The sequence below is a fragment of the Xenopus laevis genome, chromosome 3S (genome assembly GCF_017654675.1).
Source record: "Xenopus laevis strain J_2021 chromosome 3S, Xenopus_laevis_v10.1, whole genome shotgun sequence".
NCBI lineage: Eukaryota > Metazoa > Chordata > Amphibia > Anura > Pipidae > Xenopus > Xenopus laevis.
In genome coordinates, this window is record NC_054376.1 from 65514652 (window position 1) to 65538797 (window position 24146).

At 35.2% G+C, this 24146-nt stretch overlaps 1 protein-coding gene across 1 annotated transcript in view; it reads left to right on the plus strand.

Moving 5' to 3' along the window:
* chchd3.S (coiled-coil-helix-coiled-coil-helix domain containing 3 S homeolog) overlaps positions 1–24146 on the plus strand; it is a 34577-nt gene that overhangs the window by 2036 nt on the left and 8395 nt on the right. The window contains 4 exon segments of the mRNA NM_001085986.1: positions 45–162; positions 4303–4384; positions 6548–6692; positions 20133–20216. Coding sequence (NP_001079455.1) covers positions 45–162; positions 4303–4384; positions 6548–6692; positions 20133–20216 — 429 coding nt within the window.

Consider the following 24146-nt stretch of genomic DNA (forward strand, 5'->3'; position numbering starts at 1 on the left):
CATTGTCACTTCTGTATTGATATCTTTTATATTCTTTTTCTTAGTTATCTGATAATGTAATCAACCGGATGAGAGAACCATCAGCACCAGTTCCCAGGCCACAACCTTTACCACCACAGCCAAAACTGCCTACTGCTGAGCCTGTCTCTCCTAGTTACACAGGTAATTGTCTTTATACATATAGAATATCTTAAAGGAAAACTATACCCACTAAATGAATACTCAAGCAAAAGTTAATCAAATTAAGTGTCGTATTAAAGAATCTTTCCAAACTGGTATATATATTTAAGTAAATATTGCCCTTTTACATCTCTTGCCTTGAACCACCATTTCGTGATGGTCTGTGTGCTGCCTCAGAGATCACCTGACCAGAAATACTTCAACTCTAACTGTAACAGGAAGAAGTGTGGAAGCAAAAGACACAACTCTGTCTGTTAATTGGCTCATGTGACCTAACATGTATGGTTTGTTGGTATGTTTGTGAGTACAGTGAATCCTATGATCCCATAAACTTAATATATTTTCTTTCTATGTTTGTTCACATAAGTACCTAATAATGTACTGTCACAATTTGAATATCTACTATCATCGTGTCATTCCATTTTTTTTGAAGTACATGATCTTCATTCAGATGGCCCTTTCCGTTAACGGTTAAATTATTTTGTTTAAAACATGATGTATACACATAAGACCCTATCCCTGATATTTCTTAACACTATGCAATGTGCTATAATAGTGCAGTTTGTTTTTGTAAACTGTCATGTCTTATATGTGTATCCCCCTGCTCTGTAATGTGGGTGACAATGGTACTCTATAAATACCGTAATAGTGGGCAGAATACTAGGCTGTAAACTAACTGTGAATCAATAGATTTCAACTTTTCTTCAAGCTGCAGAAAATATAAGGGTACTTATATATAATATGGGTTAGTATATTTATTTGTCAGTGAGTTTTCAAGAGCCTTTCTTCACATATCTGAAAAGAAAATCACTATTTGAAGTGTTCAACAGCTTTTTCTCTTCATGAGAAAACACTAGTCAGTATTTGTTTAGGAGTGTCTAAATTTCTGAATTAGAATTCTTTGGAGATTGGCGGACCTAAAAGCTTCCTATATAATATCACTTTTTAAACTACTCGCTTTTCAGGGGAAGACACCTGCAGCTGCTGAGTCCTTCTTGAATTTGTGCACCAGCCTTACTAATTGATGCTTTTAATGCTTTCTATTGCTTTTTAATTCCCATATGTTGTCCTTTGAAGCTCACAGAGAAGGCACCCACTCAAAATCTAAGAGGCATCTCAACTTTGTGTTCTGAATATGTAATTATTTTGTTCTTGCTCGGCACCCTATTTATAAAAATGTGCCCTTCTGAATTGTGTTTATTTTGTTGCTTATTGACATGAATTATACAGATCTTGTTAATTTCTTTATATTCAGAAGAAAATATGTACTTTTTTTTTTAATGAAGTTCATTAGCATTTCTGAATATATCAATTTGACATTTTCTTGCACTTTTCTTTTTTGCTGCCATGGTTTAATTACAGTTCTATTTCAATATCTATCTTGCAAAAAATTAATTGTGTTTCTTTGCTTTCAATGGGTTCTTCTTTTTGTGATGCATGTCCCCTCCTTCAATATTAAATTGGTTGTTCACCTTACAAACACTTTTGCAGCTCAAGCTCAGATTCTTATGATCTCTTTATTTTTTTACAGTTTTTCTAAAATGTTGTCTAAACTTTGCCGTTCCTCTCTACTGTTTCAGTCTGGCAGTTCGGTAATCTAAACTGTTACTGTTTGCTACATTAACTGATATATTTCTTAGCAGCACCTGTGGAATATTAGCAGCTATTGTATAACAGCTGCATTTAAGGGATTCTACTTTGCAGGGGCAAAGATAAGAAATATATGAACTAATGTATCAGATTAGTAAAGGTCACTGCCCCCTCCCCAGCTGCTGTAGGTAAAGATGGAATGGTAAAAAGGAAACTATATTAACAGAACGGTCAAACATAAAAAAATAGCTGTAATAAAATCTCTTTACCACTCCTTAGTGGTATACTTTCTGTTAATTCAGGCATGCCCAAAGTCAGGCCCGTGGGCCAATTGCGGCCCGTTTTCAAATTTACACCAGCCCTCAGGCTTAGTCAGAAAATTAATAATAATGTGGCCCTCCAACACAGTGCAATCAGGAATCGCGTTGTCGTAATATTTGGGCACATTAGTGAAATGATCTGCCATTCGGTCTATACTGCTGCCTGTGTGCTGAAGGTGTTAGCAGTAGACACATACTGGCACATAGTGACGCACCGCTCTCGCATACTTCTTTATGGCTGATGGTGCAATAAACGTACTGACGTGCCAGTACAGTAAACTAAGACGTATGCAAGGGTGGTTTGTCACTACGTGCCAGTACGTGTCTTTTGCGAACACCTTCAGCACACAGGCAGCAGTATAGACTATAGATCATTTCACTAATCTTGTGCCCAAATATTACTGCTACGGCTATGCAATTTCTTGTTTAAATGAGGGGCAGAGAATAAGTCCAAGCAGACTCCACTTCCTAAACGCTGTGTACATGTCCATCTCCAGGAGTGAATGATCCTGATCACAAACTATCTACCTCGGAATGGATGTCAGACTGAATGTCGGCCCCCACACATTTTCACCTCACCAAATCTGGCCCTTGTTGCAAAAAGTTTGGATATTCCTGTCATATAGGTTTTGACTCAGGGATGTGAAATGTATGATAATATATTTAGGACTGAGCCTCCATCTGTTATATATAATATATTTTTTACTGAAAATAGCCTGCTCTTAGCTCAAGAGTTGTTTGGTGCTTGCATATTATAGCCTTCTAATATATTAACTGATGCCTGTAAAAAGTTTGTAAGATTTTTTTTTTTTTTTTTTTTTGTAAATTGTAAACTAGGCCATTGTAGTAGTGGTTAAATGTTGCTGACATATCCCTTTGATATCAATATTCTCTACTATAAATCAAGTGACACTTGTGCTATATGGGTGTGCATTGTCTTTATATGGCACCAAGTATCCAGCTGTGAAACATCCTGCTGTCCTTATAAGGTGATATATAATAAAATGAGGGTTATTTGCATATTATGCATGTCAAATGTAAATGAAATAAAGAAATAGATTAATCCCCAAGGAGCAATAATACTAGTTAACAAACTCTTGGCTAGAAACTGTGTGTACTGTTAGTCCCCACACTGTTCATAGCGGTGTGCTTGATATTTATGGTTATTTTTTATTTATTAGTTTGATGTTAAAATATTTCTTTCTGACATCTTCATTAACTTTTATGTATGCAAAGCTGCTGCCCTGACAGCTTCTGTTGCAAGCAGATGGCGCTCTCATAAACAAGGTTTCTGAAGGATGCCCTGTGTTCATGACACTGAAATGAATAAATAATCCTTTCTTTGTCCCAGTTACTTTGTATGCCCTATACTACAAAAAAATTGCACAGATAATTTCAGCACCCCTACATTGCTGAATCAGTGGGCTGCTGTTACTTATGTTGCATAGAACACATACTGCTTGTAAATTAAGCCCTTTTTTATTCTCTAATCCTGGTTAGAAAGGTTGAGAGGCAGGTAAGATGGAGTTTTAAGAAGTTAAAAAAGGCTCTTATACTTATCCTTTAAAATCTTAAGCTACATCATTAAGGTCCCCATAGATGCAAAGATTTCTCTTGCCGAGCGACCGATTTTAGCGAAGTCCAACCAATCCTTCTAAATTATCGTGTGGTTGGTGGTATTCAAACGATCGTACATCTTACGATTTTTTGGCAGACATCTGTCAGAGAATTGATCGGCCAGGTTAAACAATCTTTATCGTTCCCAGTGCAATCTATCTATGTCTGCAGGGACAAGCAGGCAGCTAACCTTTGTTTTCCTGGCAATATTGCCTGAAATGGTCTTTTTAGTTGATGGGACAATTGGTACGATCGTTTCGAGATAATCATGGTCTCACGATGACGATCGGATGTTATAAAAATCTTAACATTAATGGCCAGCTTTAAGCAGGCTATGTGTGAGCCTATACTGGTTGCCTATTTATCCTGAGTTTGACATAGGGCCACAACTATGGGGTTGCCTAGGGTATCCTGCTGTGGATGTGATTTTCTTCTGTTAGGTTTGTATCGGTATTAGAGCTACTGTATATGGTCTGTGGGCAGTGCATTCTTCCTTGTTGCTGGTCTTGAATGTGACATGCAGGAAATCCTAGACTATAATACAGTACCGTATTTATGGGATAAAACTCCTAGTCTAACTGTTTTTTCTTTCTAGTGGATGAAGAAGAACTTAGAAGAAAAATTGCACATGAACTGGCTTTAGAGCAAGCAAGAAGACAATCTGAAAATCAGAAGAGGTATATGTGACTGCAAAATGGTTTTATGAGTCTCCTATATAATCAGTCTCTCTAATTTTCCATAAGCAATCTTATAAAATAGGATTGTTTTCTAATATTCAAATGTAGTAGCATCAGTATGGATACAGTTCTCAGATAGCCTTCTGCAGTCAAACATTTTCTCAATAATTAAGATTATTGTGAAGCAGTGAACCCCAACCAGTAGCTTGTGAGCAACATTCTTTATAATTAATTATGCTAATGTGATCAGGTAGTGCTTTCATTAAAAAAAGAAAGATACATTTTTTTTAATGCCTCCATTAATAAAGTTATTATTTTGCTTATACGGACATAAAAATTAACAAGTGGTAAACATTCTCTTTTAAAGGGATGTGTCAAAAACAGCTCAGAGATCAGCAGCCGTTTGCAAATCCTTTTAGCCATTTAGAACCTGTAACCTGAACACCTGCCTGTGTGTTACACTAACTGAACATTAGAAACTTCTTTATTATATCTTTGCTATTTCTTGTTTAATATGCCTTTTTTTTATTTCCCCATTTGTAAAATAAAATAACATTTCCGAGCTATAATACAAAATGGGCAGAAAGCGAAGAACAAAATTAAAAAAGACCCCTTGAGGCACCTGAGAAAAAATGTTATCGTAAAATCAATACAGATGCCTAACCTTTTGTGGTTGTGCTGTACGCATTGAACCTTTTTTCTTATTGATCTCTGTTTTAATAACATGTTTATTCCATTTTCTTTGCCTGAGTCTTAAGAGAATATTCAGTAAAGATTAAATTCTTTATTGCCACAGCCATATACCATTAGCTATGTACAAGCTAATATTGGAAAATGTATGTCTTTTTTTTTTCTAGTTGATTCCTGAACCTTTTTTTTGTCAAATTACAAAAATTTTGACTAATTTGGAAAACTGGGCAGCAAACTGGAAAATAAAGTTCAATGTTGATAAATGCAGGTTATGCACTTTGGCAAAAATAATACAAATGGAAAATATACACTATATGGCAGTGTGTTGGGAGTTTCCTTAAATGAGAAGGATCTAAGGGTTTTTGTTGATAACAAGTTGTCTAATTCTGGGCAGTGTCATTCTGTGGCTACTAAAGCAAAAAAAAGTTCTGTCTTGCTTTAAAAAGGGCATAGACTCAAGGGATGAAAACATAATTTTGCCTCTTTATAGGTCCCTGGTGAGGCCTCATCTGGAGTATGCAGTTCAGTTTTGGACTCCAGTCCTTAAGAGGGATATAAATGAGCTGGAGAGAGTGCAGAGACGTGCAAATAAACTGGTTAGAGGGATGGAAGACTTAAATTATGAGGGTAGACTGTCACGGTTGGGGTTGTTTTCTCTGGAAAAAAAGATGCTTGACAGGGGACATGATTACACTTATATTAGAGAACATTATGGGTAAAAAGATCCCCTGCTATTTGTCTATAAAGTGGACCACAGTACCAGAGACCCTTCAGACTAGAAGAAAATAACTTTCATTTAAAGCAACGTAGGTGGTTCTTCACAGTGAGGACAGTGAGGTTATGGAATGCACTGCTGGATGTTGTTTTGATGGCTGATTCTGTTAATGCTTTAGGCTTTTGTGATACTGCAATCTATAGTTAGTATAAATATAGGTATATATAGTTTATGTGAGTGTATGTATGGATGCTGGGTTTCATTTGGAGGGGTTCAATTTTTTTCAACCTGATCTAATTATGTAACTATTTTAAATGTTTTAAACTTGCATGTTCACATTTTAATTAAATTAAATAGGACAAAGGTGTGTCCAGTATCCTTTTAAGGGAAGTGAGCGTTTATTAAATATGCACAGATATGAAGCATATGATAAAATAAAATGAATGTCTGCAAAAGAATGGGTATTGTACCCCTCGGCCCTAGGTCAGGTCAGGCTAGGTTATTTGTATTACCTTGAACTTTGGGGCAGTGCAAAGGACTGCTTTAGAATAAAGACGCTATATTACCAAGTATGAAAAGCATATGAAATAGCTTAGTTAATCGTGGACAGTCTGTACGAACAGGTACATTAATATTATTGTTATTAATAGCAGAATTACACTTTATGTAAAGCTATGGATTTAAGATCGTTTTAGCACTTATTCAAATGCTCTGATTATGTATTTTTGTATATTTCTATTTATGTAATTACTTTGCAGACTGGAACATGAAAAACTGATTGTGCAGGAGGAAATTGGGAAAGCTATAGAGCGAGAACGTAATGCTTCCAATGAGCAACTTACAAGGGCTGTACTGCGTGAGAAAGCTGCGTCGGAGGATGAACGCCTTAAAGCAAAAACATTTGTGAGTACATTTTTATGGAATTATGATTCATATAGAAACTTTACAAAATACTTTTTTTTTTATTTTTTATTTTTTTTGCCATTCCAGAATTACTTCCTTTTACTCTGTGTTGGTGCTTCCCACATCCAGAACAGTAATTTCCTCAACTTAGCCCAGCATTGTTATGTCTGTGAGACTTTGCACTAATTTAATATCTGCTGCCATTTCTCCCATTTTTAAGATAAAGCGTAAGACTGCTATAGATTAATGAGAAACAATCACATTAATTAAAGGGGTTGTTCACCTTGAAACACTTTTTTCAATTCAGTTGGTTTCAGATTATTCATCAAAAATAGACTTTTTCCAATTACTTTCTATTTGTGACCATTTTTCTGATATTGAAGTATAAAGTTTATTTTTTCACCTTCTAAAGCAGACGAATCTTTAACTGTTTTAATTCAATACATTTAGTTGATACGTTTGTTATTTGTAAATCCTGAGTTTGCTTAAAGACAGCTGTTACAATTTATACAATAGTTGCTAATATTCTACAGATACTTAAATCAACTAAATGTAGCAAATTGTAACAGTTCAGAATGCTCCTGGATCACTGAGCTGCCAGACTGAAACACGAGTTAAACATTAAACTTACATTTTGGGGAAACTGAAAAATAAAAGATGGTAAGCAATTGAAAAAGTCTCTATTTATGGTGAAAAATCTGAACTGAAAAAAGTGTTTGGAAGGTGAAAAACCCCTTTAAGTCACTGAAATATAGCAACTCGACTAGCTTTAAAAAGACAACATTGAAAAAGGTATTTATAAGATTGTTATTCCCCTTAGGGTAGTGGCATATTTTGACACTTATTTTTATTGAATGGCAGCAGCAGACAAAATACCCAACTCCATCTATCACTATGCCTAATCTTTTTTCTTTAACAACAAGCTCCTTGTCTGACACAAATTGATTGGTTGTCTCTTTGGTAGAACACTTGCTTCATCATTTTTGTGAAGAGGACCACCTATCACCACTCCATTTGTGTCCACGTGTGTCATTTTGTCTGCCATTATGGTGCCCATGTTTTCGAGAAATCTCTGGCTATATATTTCTACATATCTATTATAACACCCTAATAGTTAAATATCTAGTGAATAATCGGAATTCACGCCTTAAGCTGGCCATAGACGCAAAGATCCGATCGTACGAATCTACGTACGATCGGACTTTCCCATATCCCGACCCTCTACTAACCATTCAGATCAAAGTCTTTACCATTCCGATCAAATAAGAACAGATCACCCAATGTTCTGCCCCTGACAGCAATCGTATAATACTTATTTCTGACTAGTGACAGTCTCCCTCTGAAAATCGTACGATCGGCAATACACGCAGAGATATTATCGGCAGGCGACAGAAATTTTCTAACCTGTGCGATCGACCGATCTCCGACGGACGAAAAATGTCGGGACTCTCCACACATGGTCCGAAAATCGTACGAGCGGATCTTTGCGTCTATGGCCAGCTTTAAGGTGGCCATAGATGCACAGATAACATTGTACGAAACAAATTTTCGTACAATATTCAGTGCGTGTATGGTGGGAAATGAGCCGACCGATATCGGCAGAAGACTTGGATATAGGTTGGCTCGTTGATCGGGCTGGACAGAAAATTTTGATCGGGTGCCTTTTAAGGCACCCAAACATCGGCCATTATTAGTGCTGAATCGTCACATAAAGGTATAATTCTGTTGTTTCTACCTGTATATCTGACAATTCAGCTCTACATGTGTGTATTGAAACGAACAATCTTTCTTGGAAAGATCTTTTCCAAGAAAGATCGATTTGTTATATCTATGGCCACCTTTAGGCTTAGGCTCATGGCACATTGTGTATAGAGGGAAGGGTTATAGGAAAATGAATTGTGGGAATGTAATTTCGTATGAGTGCTACCATATTCACATATATCACATAATGTATAAATAGTAATTTGTTCTCTTGAATGTTACCTGCCTGTTGTGGTTTTCTGCCTGCTTCCTTACTAATTAACACTTAATAACCATAATACTGTATTTAACAGGAATTTACTGAAAGCAAATCTTACAACCTAGGGCACTTCTGGGTTCTAATGCAATCCACATGCTTCTCATTCAGAACTTCCTATGCAATGAGTGCTGAGATCTGAATTTGTGCAAATAGAATCCCTATTAAGGCATACAAAATTAGCCATATTTCATAACTCGTCTTTCAATAATCTAGGGGTGTCCACTAACTAAATCTGGCCCTGATATTTAGCCAAATGATTTAAGCACTCCATACTATAAATTCTCCACACATTTGGTCCAGTTCTCTATCTTATATTAAGGAAATACATAACTTGTATCCATATATGAATGGGTTGTCTATTAACATTTATTTCACTTCCTTGTCACTGATTCATGAGCACGTTTTTTAAAGCATGGTGCCGATATGCACATTGTCCTCCGCTTGCTGCCTTTCCAAGGCATCCACATTTTATAAATGAGACTTCGTATGTTTATATTATTGTCTTTGATGTGTTTACAGTCTTTTACTTTTTTTTAGTATTTATATACAGTGAACCTTTTTTTAGGAAGAATTTCCAAAAGCACAATAAACCTGCAGTGTCTCTGTGTTTGTACAGCTGCTGGTTTCATATGGTCCCTTTTTTAAATGCTGGGCCTTGAAGAGTAGAATTAATATAATTCAGAGTGGCTATTACAAGGATCATTTCACTTATTAATTATCTTTAGAAGAATTGAGTAATTTTAAATGCTTTTGTTATCATATGTTGGAAACTGCATAGCCAGGCAAAATGTGATTATATAACAGCAGCATGCTGTTTAAAATTACAGAAAGATTCATGCTTAACATTTATAAAAGAGGTTCTGCTCCTTCTACTGTTGTGAATTAAGTGGCATTGCACATCATGTCACTAGTGTAGGCAGAATGTACTAGCTATTCTAATTAATGGAGAAATTCACCATCTCTGGTACTCAGCAGCAGCATTATGTATATACATGACAAGGAAAAATAAATTATAAATAACTGATTGTTACTTAGAGCATCTTCCTTGTCCTCCGTCGATAATTCCAGCACCTTGGATGTACCATGCTTAAACAGAAGGCCACATGGTAAGCTACAACTGGAGTTCAGCAAAGAATTACAAGTTACAGGCACGGTGGCAGTTCAGAAGTGCTGGATTTAAGAAGGGCTGTTCTGTATAATTACTAAGTATAAATGTAAATTGCAGATGGTAAAACAGGCATTGCATAGTAGACCCAAGTCCCTCGCTTGGGCTGGAGGAGGTTAAACATTGGAGACAACACAGAAAATCTGCCAGTACCCTAAAGCTCAAGTATTCTGGTTTTGATAGATCAGTTGATTAAGCAGATTGTTAGATACCCTGGGCAAAGATTTCTGATTGATGAAAAGCTGATTGATGTATTCTGGTTTAAATTTATTCTTTTCAGGATTTGTGTTTCTCAAAGGGAAATTTCTAAAGAACAAAAATGTCCTTACCTGAGAATTTTGAGAAAATATATCCTTTTAAATGAGCATACACCGAAGTCTGCAATTATTTTCCAATGAGGAACAGGGATGGGGTGTTTTAATAAAACAAATTGTGTTCCATGTTTAATGTGCAAAGAACTTTTTATGTGTAGGTAACATGTCCACTTTAAAGTTGGTTTCTGTGGAATCAGCAAAACTTTTGTAGTGGAATTTCCAAAATACTAAGCAGGAATGTATTTTTTCCATGCCATGTCAGATATATTTCCATGGCTTCTGGTCTCCATTCTTTTCTAGGAAACCAATGTAATATCTGAAAAAAGTCAAAATGACTCAAACTATTTTCTAGCCACTTTTCGAAAGCAATTTCCTTTTGCTTTTTACCTTCATTTTAGTCATTTGCTTTCTTTTGCAAACCATGGGGATTTATGTACCGTAAATGAGTTATCTCTGTGTTAAGAAAATAACCCTCACTTATATGCATGGGAGATCTTTTATTTGCCTTGGACAGAAAAATGTAAGTTAAAGCTTTCATAATACTAGCCAAAGTCATTCTCTATTGGCTTCAAAGATTGGTTTTCTTAGTAGAGGTAAATAGTTACCACTGTTTTATTAGTTCCTGCAGAGGATGCTCTGCCCTATTCATAGCTATAGATTAAAATTGTTGTTTGTGTTATGAAGGGTTTTCTCTGGATGCCTCACTTGTTTGCTTGTATACTCTGTTGTTAAAGTGATAGCAACAGAAATATTAGATTTAGAAAAAAGGCGTGTGTGTGTGTGTGTGTGTATGTATATATATATATATATATATATATATATATATATATATATATATATATATATATATATATATATATATATATATATATATATATATATATATATATATATATATACATACACAAAGTCCCCGCTTGTATAGGATCATATTAGAAGGTGTTTGACTGTGAAGTGCTGCCGGTTTTGTAGAGCTTGTAGCATATTCCAGGTGGCTGGAATCTTTTGTCATCATTACTGTGGTGGGTCCATGAGGAGATGGGCTTTTCACATAACTGGAATGATCATGACTGAAATGGGGTGGAGTCATACATTATTTGTCTATTGGAGGGGAAGTGAGTTAATGTTTTTGAGAGATGGGGCAGCCAAGATGAGGGAATCGGAGGCCTTCTGGGGGTGTGCTGTGGAGAACAAGTTACTACAAATTTGTATTGATGACACTGGCCATGACTAAAATACCGGCTGGATGTCGACCTTGCGTTCTCCTTGGTGCACCTATCCCACAATATGCTCTCTGAATATTCCATCAGGGATTTGTCTGTCACTGGAAGGAATAGGGATACAGACATGTGGTTGCAGTGCCTGGTTGTGCTTTGGTAGATGAAATGGGCATTCAACAGCAAGCATTGTGTTTGCATTACACTTCTAAAGAAAGCATACATGTGAGGATCTTAATATATACTGTACTTACATGTATAGCTATTTCTATAAAACCTGGTTTATTTGCTTAAGAATGGGCAGTTCTTGCAAATGGGGAACAGTGATGTTTGCCTGACTTCTCAAAGTTTGCTCCATGACCAGAAAATCACATATACTTTTGTTAGCTGTGTTAATTATTAGAAATTTTCTTTGCTGGTTTCAACCATCCTGCATTCATTTAGTTGTTGTTAGTTCTTGCATCCTATCAGTCTTCTGTGCAAGGGGTTGTGGGTCAACAACAGATTGTGTGCCAGTATTTCGATATCCATTCTCTAAGCCAATTTTTTTTGTTGGATGTCATGGATAATATGCAGTTTGCTTTACTAGGGACTTTTTAATTTAGTTAATTTATTTCATTGTAATTACCTAGTTTATTTAATGTTTTTACAGTATCTTAGAGAGGGAGACGTCTTCCCTCTTTTTATTATAAATAATGCACAATTTCCCTCTTTTCTTATTTGCCATTAGCTGTAGGAATCCCTGCTTGACAGCTAACAACAAAAGACATATGACAAAGTTGTCAGGTTTTGTCTTCACAAATGACATGTGACAAGGCATGCTTTGCATTAAACAATGTTTTGCCTGGCAAGCATTTTGTCTGGATAGTAAAAATCACTTCCTCTTCATGAATCCCAAGACTTCATTTGGAATTCTCCAACATATGAATGTCTCAGTTCTGAAGCTGTATCTTGAATTGTATTTAAAACCGCAGGCATAAAGCCTAAGCTATAAGAAAACTGCAATATAATATGACACATATCACATATACTAATGCTGGTACCCACGTGTACTAGAACAGTTTTTATTTATTACAGCGAAAAAGTAAATAATTAATATTAAATAGAATTTCCTCATTGGGATATGTCCTTCCCTTAATGCAGAGCATTCTGTATAAACTATTAAGCCATTAATTAATTCCATAACCTGCTGTTATGAATTAATCATCTATCATTCTAATCCTTTAGCTACACACTGATGTCACACTTTTTTTTTTATTTTGTGATATTATATTTATTGCTTTTTTTTTTAAAGTTGTTACAAACAAACAAGAACAGACAGACAACTCGTGTAGATAGACCGAGACCTCAGGTGGACTGTGTATCATTTGAATGACTGTAGGTAATATTGCTCGTTTAAATGAGAACTTTGGCTAGAAATGCAATAAAAAAAAAAAAAAATTATAAATATATATATATATATATATATATATATATATATATATATATATATATATTCATTGGATAAGGACCCGCACTCCGATATTTCGTGAAAAAAGATTTTTTTATTTTAACTTGTGCATCCAACGTTTCGGCCCATGCCCATGCCTGATAAAGGCCCAGGCATGGGCCGAAACGTTGGATGCACAAGTTAAAATAAAAAAATCTTTTTTCACGAAATATCAGAGTGCGGGTCCTTATCCAATGATTGTATGCTGAAGCTTTGACCCAGCACCCACAGTATCTTCAAGACTGGATCTGAGTACAAGCGTTTTTCTATATATATATATTTTGAACTTATTGCACCAGCCTAAAGTTTTAGCATATTTTAGGTAGTAATGATACAGGCCATCAAAGTTGTCACAGGTGCTCCCCATCTACTTTTTTGTTAGGCGTGTCAGGGACACTCGCATGCTCAGTGTGCTTTGAGCTGCTGTTGAGAAGTTAAACTTAGGGGTTGTTCCAATTATTCATGCAGTGAATCCTATACATTTACTTCACTGCTGAAGGACTGTGGTTGACTTGGGCTGGTACAGAAGCCCAAAACATAATGTGCAATATTTCTGTTCTACAAATTTATATAAGCTTTTATTCTCCTTTAGTGAACAAAGCTCATGCTTGACATATGGTTTGCGTATGAATTTGGAAATATGTATTGTTTTTGATTTCTTACTGAAAGTAAGAGTCCTTGCAGCTTTCTGTTGTTACAAGCTAGTCAAAAAAATTTCTGGTCCATGGAGAAACCCTTTGTATAATTAATAAGCTGCTCCTTATTTCAAAGATTAAAAAAGGTCCATAGCTGGGGCAATGGATGTGTTAGTTTATTAAAGTGGAGGTTCACCTTCAGAACATAGTCTAAATTTGAATCGCCCCAGTCAGAATAATAATAATAATAATAAAGATGATTTGCAAAAATGTTTTTTCCTCACAGGGGCTATTCAGATCTAGACTATGATCTGAGGTGACCATCCCCTTTAAATATTTTGTACTTTTAGTCTTTGCTTGGTTAAATGCAATACAGAACATATATTATCCTTAATAAAAACAGTAAGCAAAAGGTATGTTGAGCACAACTCCTATTTATTAAGCACCTGTTGAAATGGGTTATACAGCCACCTGTATACTTTAGTTTAGAAAACCCTTAAGCCACCTCAACAGTGATGGTATCATTACCTAGTTTGCATCTGTTTTTACAAGTCGGCTGCAGTGAGCCTGTCTGATCATATTCATGAAATCTCAATAACTGGAGTAAGTAGAGGTTATACAATGTCACTACATTACTAGAGGCCCATAGAAGACATACCTCTTTTACATCCAGTTTAAGTATATCTACATGGATATGTACTGTACATGTTTACATAGCAAAGAAACAAACCTGTAAAACAGAATTCAGAACATATTTTTCAGGTACACAGTGTCCGTTGACAATTATCTTCAAATCACGATAGGAAAACATTATTTCTAACTTCTATTTTTCTCATTTTCATGCAGATAAACAGTAGGGATCTGAACATTAGGATAAGTAAGTGTTGTATGATTTTGCCTTCGAGAGTGAACACCCCGTGCTGTTTCTTCCCTGTAGGCTACACAGTTGTAATAAATGAGCAAGTTCAGAGCACTTTATGATAGATAGTTAATGATGCTGTGCCTGAGCCAACAGGCCTATTTCCTCAGCATCTGTCATATTTCATAGTCATTAGCATACCTTTAATGGTTTCTTTTGAAAATAATTTCAACCAGGCCATGCAGTACACATCAATAAAGAAATAAAAGCACAGAAAAAAAACATTGGCATGTAGACCAATTCTGCTGGCCATTACTTTTGTTTTGAAAGATATGGTACCTTTTTTTTCATTTTTTTCATTTGTGCTTAAATTTAGCAAAATAAACTATATTACTATGGATGATTTGGGTAAAGGACATTAATTCAATTATTGAAGTACTTATCTAATATACTGTAGCTGTTTGATAGTAATTTAAAGTCAGATTACCCTGCTTATGGTTTTCTATTACAATCTTTGTAAAAACTTGGTTGTTGGGTCAAAGCTGTATGAATATTGATGTACTTGTATCTGTATTTGCTACTATACCTTGAAAACAGGTTAATGCTCATTTTAACTAGAAGTAGAAAAAGAGTGGCTATGTGCCCCTTAGGTACCCCAACTGGGCTATAGTTATAGTTTCACATGCCCAGTCCAATTTATCTTAAAAGGCAATTTGGTTTCATGTGAGAAGTCTATTCACAGGTATAGATCCAGCTCCATTACTGAAAATCCCTGGCAAGTGTAAAACAAGCCAGTTAGAAGGTTTACAGTTCTATAATTGCATTGCCCAACTAATTGTAAGTGCATATATAAAATACTTTCCAAAACTTAGAGTATGCTACCAAACATTGAGACAAATAATATTTGCTGATTCTTATGTAAGTGTAGAGCAATATGTTTAAAGAATACATTTATTTGAATTATAAGAGTCTAATATATTGCACCCATTTTAGGGACCCTTTTCAAATATTGTATCTTGGTGTAATTGTGCTTCGCGGTATTTAACTTGCACTGGACCTAGAGGCCGTGATATTGATTTTCTGAATCATAGATCTTTTAATCCCAGATAAAGTTCAGGTCTTTAAATTATTTTAATCAAATTAGAAATAATGTAAACTGCTGAGAATGGGTTCTGAACAGAGTGAGAAAACAAATGAAAAGTAATACAAGGGAAATTAACACATTGAAATGAAAGGATAAACAAGACAAAATCATTCCATTCTTCGCGATTGCTTGATCTAGAAATCACAGCATTTATTGAAGCCTAATCTGTGAGCCTACTAGGACTGCATAATTAATAGCTGAAGGAGTCTGCAGTTTGGTTAATTGCAGGTATGGAATCCATTATCTAAAAACTCTATCCTGAATTACAAGGAGCCCATCTTCCATAAACTCCATTTTTAATTAAATAATTATATTTTTTAAAAATGATTTCCTTTTTCTCTGTAATAATAAATCGGTAGTAGATTTAAGGCATAGAGATCCACATTATAGAAGGATCCCTTATCTGGAAAACCTCAAGCATTTTGGATAACTGGTCCGGTACCTGTGTATGTATGTATCTATAATTCTGATTCTCACCAGATTTATAACTGCTGAAATGGGTAGCTGCTCCAAGCAGCATTTTAGTTTCTAGACATTACAAACTGCTTTATGAGTATATTAAATTCCAGGTTTAGCAACACAAGTAAATTAATAGTGCATTACATTTTAAACTACTTTGCATAAGATTTTTCCTTTCTAGAATTACCAATTGTTCCTTTTATGTAGTGCACAGCAAAACAGCCTCTGGCATATTAAATCTTAATCAATAGCAATGCTTTACTAATTAGTGGAGTATCCTTATATACTGAGTAGATTGCTAGTCAAAATATAACTTATATTCTGAAAATTGCTTTCAACCAATAACCATCAGGTTTTCTAGAAAAAAAAAAGTGTCTCCAAACCGCAAACATTTTCAATGCATTTATGATGAGCTCTGATTTCATTTTATACGGACATTCCTGGAATATCATAAAATATTGTTTACTTTTTTATTGTGCCCACAACAAAACCAAGGGGTTATATGAAACTGTGTAAATAAAGCACTTTAAATTCAGAACCCACAGATTGCTTAAACAAAACATCATTATCTCATGTGGTAAAAGTAGCAAATAACCCTTCAAGGTTCCATGCAAAGGAAGATTTACTATTATTAACAATGATAACATGTACAGGTGTTAACTTAGAATATGCACAGAGCAGGTATACTTTAAAGGCAAAAATTGCAATGGTCTTCATTTGCTCTATTTTTTTTTTTTTTTATATCATGTTAATTTTAGTATTTATTCTTCACCACAGAGGGGCCAGATTTAGCTGCCTTTTTTTTTTTTGTGTGTGCGAGCTGCCACAATGTGTGCGAGCTGCCACAATGTTGTAGTACAGTTCATTGTTCAATCTTATGGGCTTTACATGGGTGATTATATCACTGAACCGTGTGCAGGGTTTTTAGCTTTACCCAATGCAGAACCTTTCAGACCCAAGAGTTTTTTTCCTTTTTTTTAATGTGCATTGTAATGTAATTTTATATGTTCATAAGGGTAAACGTGAGTAGCATATAAAGGCATGCCACTGTCATTCAATTACCTGAGATAAACTTGTATGTGGGCATGACCTTGGTTTGCCGTCCCAAATATTCATGTAAAGTCATCTTGAAGGCCCCTTATTTATTGTCCCGTATATTCTTGGAATTATGAATACTAAATTGATTTAGACTTACGTACATAATTGACCAATTGGTCAGGATTACTTGCTTAATTTTGGGGGTGCGTTAGGTTAGTTAAACAAATATCCATCCCATCATGAACATGTCCATTTGTTCCAAAACTTGAACCGTTGAATATTGAGCATTGAGGATGGTAACACATTAAAATCGCCTTCGCAAGTGAGCGGCTTAATTCCTTTGCAGCACCCTTCACTAACCCTATTAACAGCCATGGCTTTATTTTTTTAAATATTGAGGTTTTTATGTCTTACCGTGTACTATGATCAATATCAGTGACAAGTTTTAGGACAAAATATTTCCCTACATTTATAACTATAACTAAAAGTGCATATAAGTGTTAATATCAAGTGCATATTTATTTGAAGGTTGGGTCATTAGGCCCCCAGCATCTGTGTGATCTGCTTGGAAGTATGCCTGATTAACTATAACAGTAGTGTTTTCAAATTTTGTTTGCTTACTAGCCAAGGGCAGCCCCGACCAAAGGTTGGCAATCTGCGAATCCAACATCCAATATCATAACCTGATAAGCCACATATGTGTGTTTTATTGCATTGAATCAATAGTATCCCTTTATGTTCTTTGGATCTGAATGGATGTAATTGAAACTGAATCAAAATTCTGGATTATGTGCTATCGGTAGAATGTAATATTGGTCACAGTGTATGTAATTGAAATTCGCAATCACAAACCATTTTTTGCAACAAAATATATAATGAAAATGCAGAGCAGGTGTTAAAGGTTCACAATGCGCAATTAAGATTCTCAATGCAAAAAAAAAGCCTAATTAAGAATATTGCATTGTGACCATTATATTGTACAGGAATGAGATCTTTTAACAAAAACCCTCTATCCTGAAAGCTCAGAATTTTAGGAACACTCTCCCATTTTAAGCCAATGATTCTGATTTGTTTCATAATTACAGAGATAATGTAATTAAACAGTAATTTGTGCTTGATCCTAATTAAGTTGTATAAATCCGTACTAGTGGCATAAAATCCTATTGAGTTTAATCAAGGGGATCTAGATTACAGAAAAAAAACACCTTATTTTCAAAATATCAGATTCAGGCACCCCCCCCCACACACTCTAGAAACTCTGTTTGTTAAGAATAGCAGCTGCCATATTAAATTGGTGTCCAATGTGTAAAAGAACGCACCACCAGCTTGCAGGATTGGTGAACTACAGGTGTGCGGTAGGATAATTACATTGATATTAAATTGGTGTGACATCACTTCCTGTCTGAGTCTCTCCCTGCTCACTCTCCCTGCCCATAGCTCTGGGCTCAGATTACCGTAGGGAGGGGAGGGACAGAGGAGCAAACTGAGCATGCTCCCACCCGGGGCAATGAGATTTAAGCTAAAAACAGGAAGTCTGATACAGAAGCCCATGTGTACACAAAAAGAAGGAAAGAAATACTGTGTTTCTTTTGACAGAGAACTCAAAGCAGCACTACGTTGAGGGTTTACTGATGTTTACTGTTGTATTTATATAGACCTTTCTGATAAAGTTTACTTCGTTTTAGCCTTTCCTTCTCCTTTAAACACTGATTTCTGTATGTAGGTGCAGGAGTTAGGACTATTTAGAGAAACTTTTTCAATATAGAAGAATATATTTTTTGTCAATATAAGAAATGCTAATTAGTCTAGTACACCTAATCCATTTCCTACAAGAGATAAATTCTGTGCATTATCTTTTAATTTGAAACCTCTCCCACCAAATCATTTTACCATATAGTCGCCTTTTTAAAATGAAATAAACTTTTTTTTAATTTGTTTCTGAAAGATTAGTTTTATATCCATCTGTATGCCAATAAGCTGTTTTAAAATGAAAACGTGTCCTATTGAAAGGGCATGTTTTTTCTGCAAAAGAAACATACACACCTTTATGTACTTTTTTATAAAGATTTTTACACTTTTTTTCCTTACACATGCTACCTACTTCTGGAAGCCTTTGAGAGAAGAAGTATTCATTTAAAAAAAATAAAATACTGGCAGACTTAGTTCCTGCAGCAAAGTCCTTTAACATCCTTGGTTCTGTCTGAGGTTTTTCCCCCACACCAAAAACTCTCTCTCACTTAGCATGTAGCTAGCATCTCTGCTTACTCTGGGCAGAGAGCTTCCATTCTCCATGTAGTGAGTTGTCACTTACAGAACCTGTGCTAGTTGATTTACAGACAACCTCTGTTATTCTTCCCTTGATCTTATAGAGCATTCTGGGATATATGTACCTTCCCTCTAGAATTTTTTCATACACTGTGCCACAACTGTATTTTGTTCTTCAATTGTTTTGGAATCAGTATTTTGCTTGGATACACCTAAAATTCTGGGGTTATTGCTCATATTTTTTCAAGGGGAAATAACGGAAATGAACTTCCAATCAAAATTGGTTCTCCAAAGTAAATCCAAGGTTTAGTCAGAAGAGCTGACTATTTATCAATGAGTTCAGGGTATCTGGTAACTGGCCAGGAATGCTAGGGGCATTCATTGCCTAGCAGGACACATTGTTTGTTTTATTACCTGTGACTAGGAACTGTACCAAGCATATAATCATAACTCCTTACAGGAACACTGTAGAGTAATTATATGATATGTAGTGGTCATATTTTTTCCTACTGGGTCTGGATCTGATGAACCAAGAGTCAAACCTAGTAATGTTGGACTCTTTGAAAGCTTATGTGGGCCTCGGACAGGTCATACCCAGGGTTGCTCTACTACACCTACTAGTAAATTATTTGCCATGTAGAAATATAATTTCTACCAAAAACAATAATTGATCAGGTTAGTGATGAGCGACTGCTAATTTTCTGAACACAACTGTAACTTTTCTGTATTTTGGAGCTTTCTGCTTTTGTAAAGCAGATCCAATACCTTTACAAAAGTATTGCTTAACTATATTTAGACTAGTGTTAATATTTAATTGGTATTTATTTCCTTGTAGGCAAAAAAATTGAACGAAAAAGAGAGTGAACTGAAGCGTTTGGATGTGTATTACAAAGATCAACTGTCAAGGCTGGAAGAGAGGGTAAGTGTCACCCCTGTTAACACTTTTTTTTTTTTTTTTTTACAATAGTTTTTACTTAGTTTTATACAGATTGCATACATTTTGGGCCACCTGGCCACTGTAAAATTGCAATTAAAACTGTAAACCTAAAAAACAAACTGAAATTAAAGGAAACAAGAAGAAAGAAGAAGAAATCTGAGTAATACAGGTAACCTGTACAGTTAGTGGAAACCAATCTAACCATCAGTATCTATGAAAAACGGAAACACAGATGTGGTCTAAGGGCTTTCTCGTCAATTATATATTGTTGCTGATCTTGATGATAGTAAGGTCACTGGGCCTCACTGTGAAGAAAAATGCATAATGTTGACCAACTTAACCAGCCACCAATAAGAGGCCATCAGGTTTTGACCTGGGGGAATAAAGGATTATGGAATATCGGGCTGCAGGGAATCGCCGAGTCAGGAGACTGGACTACTTAAACTCTTTTCTAAATTTCTCTGTTGGCACTTTTACTATGGAAGGTGAGGAAATATCAGTGATTCTGGGGGGTACTGTAGTATGTGGGCATCCTGAGGTATACTTTTATAATATATTTGAAAGTCTCTTGTATCTCATCTTTATTTTTTATATAACACCAGTGAGTTACTCAGTACAGTCTAAAAACAAATACAAAACCACAAACCAAGATCACTTTTGCCACAACTATATTCAAATGCATATCTGGTCAGTGATCAGTTAAAAACTGTCTATTGTAGCAATTAGTCTACACCAGTACAAGGCTTTGGGAGAGTCAGGATGAAATGTGTCCATTGTCACAATTCTCTGCAACACAAACCTCTCCATATACACTAACTAAAAGGTTTTGTCCCCTGTTCATATTATGTTTATGTGCCTTTAGGAGATATTTTCTCACAATTGAGTTAATCTTTTTTAATGTCCAGACCTATGGTAGTACTTAAAAACAATTGTGGTTGTGCACAGAAAATATGTATCTGTTAAATCTAGGATTGAAAAATGGAGTATATTACAAACAATGTTACTTTAAAGGAAAAGGCAACTCAAAATCACATGGGTATGGGCATCCGCAGAAAACATAGCCATTTTTTCTGACTGCTTTAGAAATGTACCATCTTTATGTCAGTCACCATCATTAAATTAAAGCAGAAACATGCCACAAATATATAGAACTTTTCTTCCTTCCTCGTGTCTGTAATTTTGTGAAGATTCTGCTTCCGTACAAACAAACTTTTTGTTAGATTTCAAAGAGAATTTAATAATTTACTTTGCAGAAATCTGTTTTCTCTTGGGCATTAAAAGAATCTATTTCTGTTGAATGGTGTCATAATACAAAGTTAAACCCACTGTGATTCCATGTTTTATGACTATAAAACACAAAAACTGCCAAGCGATTCAATACTTTATGGACACTTCATGTAATGGATCTGTTATCATGTAACCTATCATCCAGAACACTAGAATACAGCTATGCTTATTCAAGATGAATGTGTATTTTTTTTTTTTTTATTTAAACAAAAATCTAATTTACACAGAATGTGATGATATACTAGCTATTCATGGTTTATGCACTATAAAGTAGATTTTCCATTAACAAGCCATTTTTACAATGACCAAGCTTCCTGTTTCATTTCCATTTTTGTTCTTAAAAAAAACTTCTCTCTGGTTTTCTTACTATTTAAAAGCTGACCAGCATCATCTGCCTGCAAAAATGTATAATAATTTCTCTTGATTATGAGAAGTTTTTGCTGATACTAATCTGTTCTCTTGTCATCTTCTTTTATTATCGTTGTCTCTGCTTTTTCCATTCTTTGTACAAAATAGGAAGCATTTAATTGGAAAAACCAGAGTAATCAAAAAGTCAGTTAATCATCTAGATGAGCTGTGACACTTCATGATGCAATCACTAGGAAAGATAACTAACTAGAAGTGTATTAGAAACAGCAGAACGATTTACATATGATGTGAGGTCTTAAGTGACATTTACTGATGTGTAAAAGGCTTTGATATACACTTCTTATTGACAATGAGTGTTTTAATGGTCCAAGTAACCTATTGCTGTAGTAGAACTGCAGTGAAAATAAACATTAGCTAGGTGATAACAACATAGTTTTGAAAATGAAATCTTTCAAAACGGCAGTGTATTTTGCAAACCTTTCAATTGTTTGATTTATATGTGTAGAAAATAGCTCACCATTCAATTGCCTTGTGGCAAAGGTAGTTTATTTAGCCCATAATCATTTGCAAAAAAGGGGTAAAGTTTGTCCCCTCCAGGCCCTTTATTAAGCCTAATAAGTCCCACACCAAAAGACCTCAATATAAAGGGTAAGTGGGGAGTAAAGGAGGTTGGGACTACAAACTCCTCCTCTTCCTAGAGTGATGTCATCCCAGTACCATGTAGAATTTAACACCACAAAATTTCAATTCTTTCCCCTCTTTAGTGTGGCTTGCTGTACATACACTGGCTTGTGATTTGTAATGAATTGACCATTTTCCATTTCTGTATCACCTTTTTGAACCCATCTGGTAAAGTCTTTTACCACAATCAAACATTCACCATTTGTAACAGTTAAAGGTTCAATGAAATGATCCTGAGTATTAGAGCATTGGCTAATCTATAAGAAGAAGCTATTTGAAAAAAGATATCCCCCTCTTTATTTCTGCTCAAATCTAGCATTCCTTCAGAAACTGAGCAGGTCACATTTCTGGATCTAAACAATATTTAGCAACACTTCAACACAAATGTCTTGGAACATAATAATTGTGACTAAGGGATGGTAGTAAAAACCACTGTTGTAACAAGGTCAGCAATTTTTGTCTTCTTGAAATCCATACTAGACTTATCTACTTTCTATCACCAGGGCCTTTTTGTCTCTTGTAACGTGTGGCTTTTCACCAGCTTAAGCAAAACAGCCTAAATAATGGTAAATGCAATAGTGGCATAATGTATATGTGACAAACTCTTCCTGAAAATGATAAAAAAAATAGCTATTGATCCTTGCAGCTGTTGTGTCATCTTTATTGATCAGACAATGGAAAAATAAATCGCAACCTATAGGAAATGCTGGCATTATGGGGGCACTGGCTTGATAGAAGGCCATTTATCATCTCAAATGGAGACTGTCCAGTCTTGCTCAGCAGTCTGTCTGCTTCTTTTCCATACAACTATTGATTTTGTACAGCACAGAGCCAAAGTGCTGAATATTAACACCATCATTGCATGAGTGAACTTTTATATTTGCAACTCTAGAATCTGCACCTATTAGGAACGCACCATTGATTTTACTTATCAGTGGCGCATTTACTCTATGCTAATACTTCTTAAAGTGATACTAACACTAAAAAACTACTTTTCAAAATATGAATGTACATTAAAAGTTAGCTATAGGCCATGTTGATTGTTTTTTGCTGAGAGGTTTGTTTTTTGTAAGTTATTGTTATTTGAAGTTTCTAAACCTGACTGTTTTGCCAACCTGACTGTCCCATCTCAGCCTTTCCGTTAGAGTTTTTATTGCTAACGGACTCCTGCTGCACAAGTATGGCAGCCCCTACAGGAACATGGGGCATCAGACCGGTAATGTAAAAGCATCATGCAAATACTTTATGGCAAATTTATAAGTAGCTTTCAAGGTAAATATTATGATAGATGTAAGAAAGAGTTTAATTTCTGGTGTCAGTATCACTTTAAAGTCTTTCTTTATTTGGCCTATTATGCAGATCTTAAATACAGGTATGGAATCCATTATCCAGAAAGCTTTGAATTACAGAAAGACCCTCTCCCATAGATTCTATTTTATCCAAATCACAATATTTCCCTCTACCATAAAAAATTTTTTTTTAGTTGTAATATTGGTGTGTAGGCAGCTATCTTGGGGGATTTTGCCTGATCCTCTGCTTTCAAAAAAGAGGCCGTTTTTTCTCCCAACTCGGTGT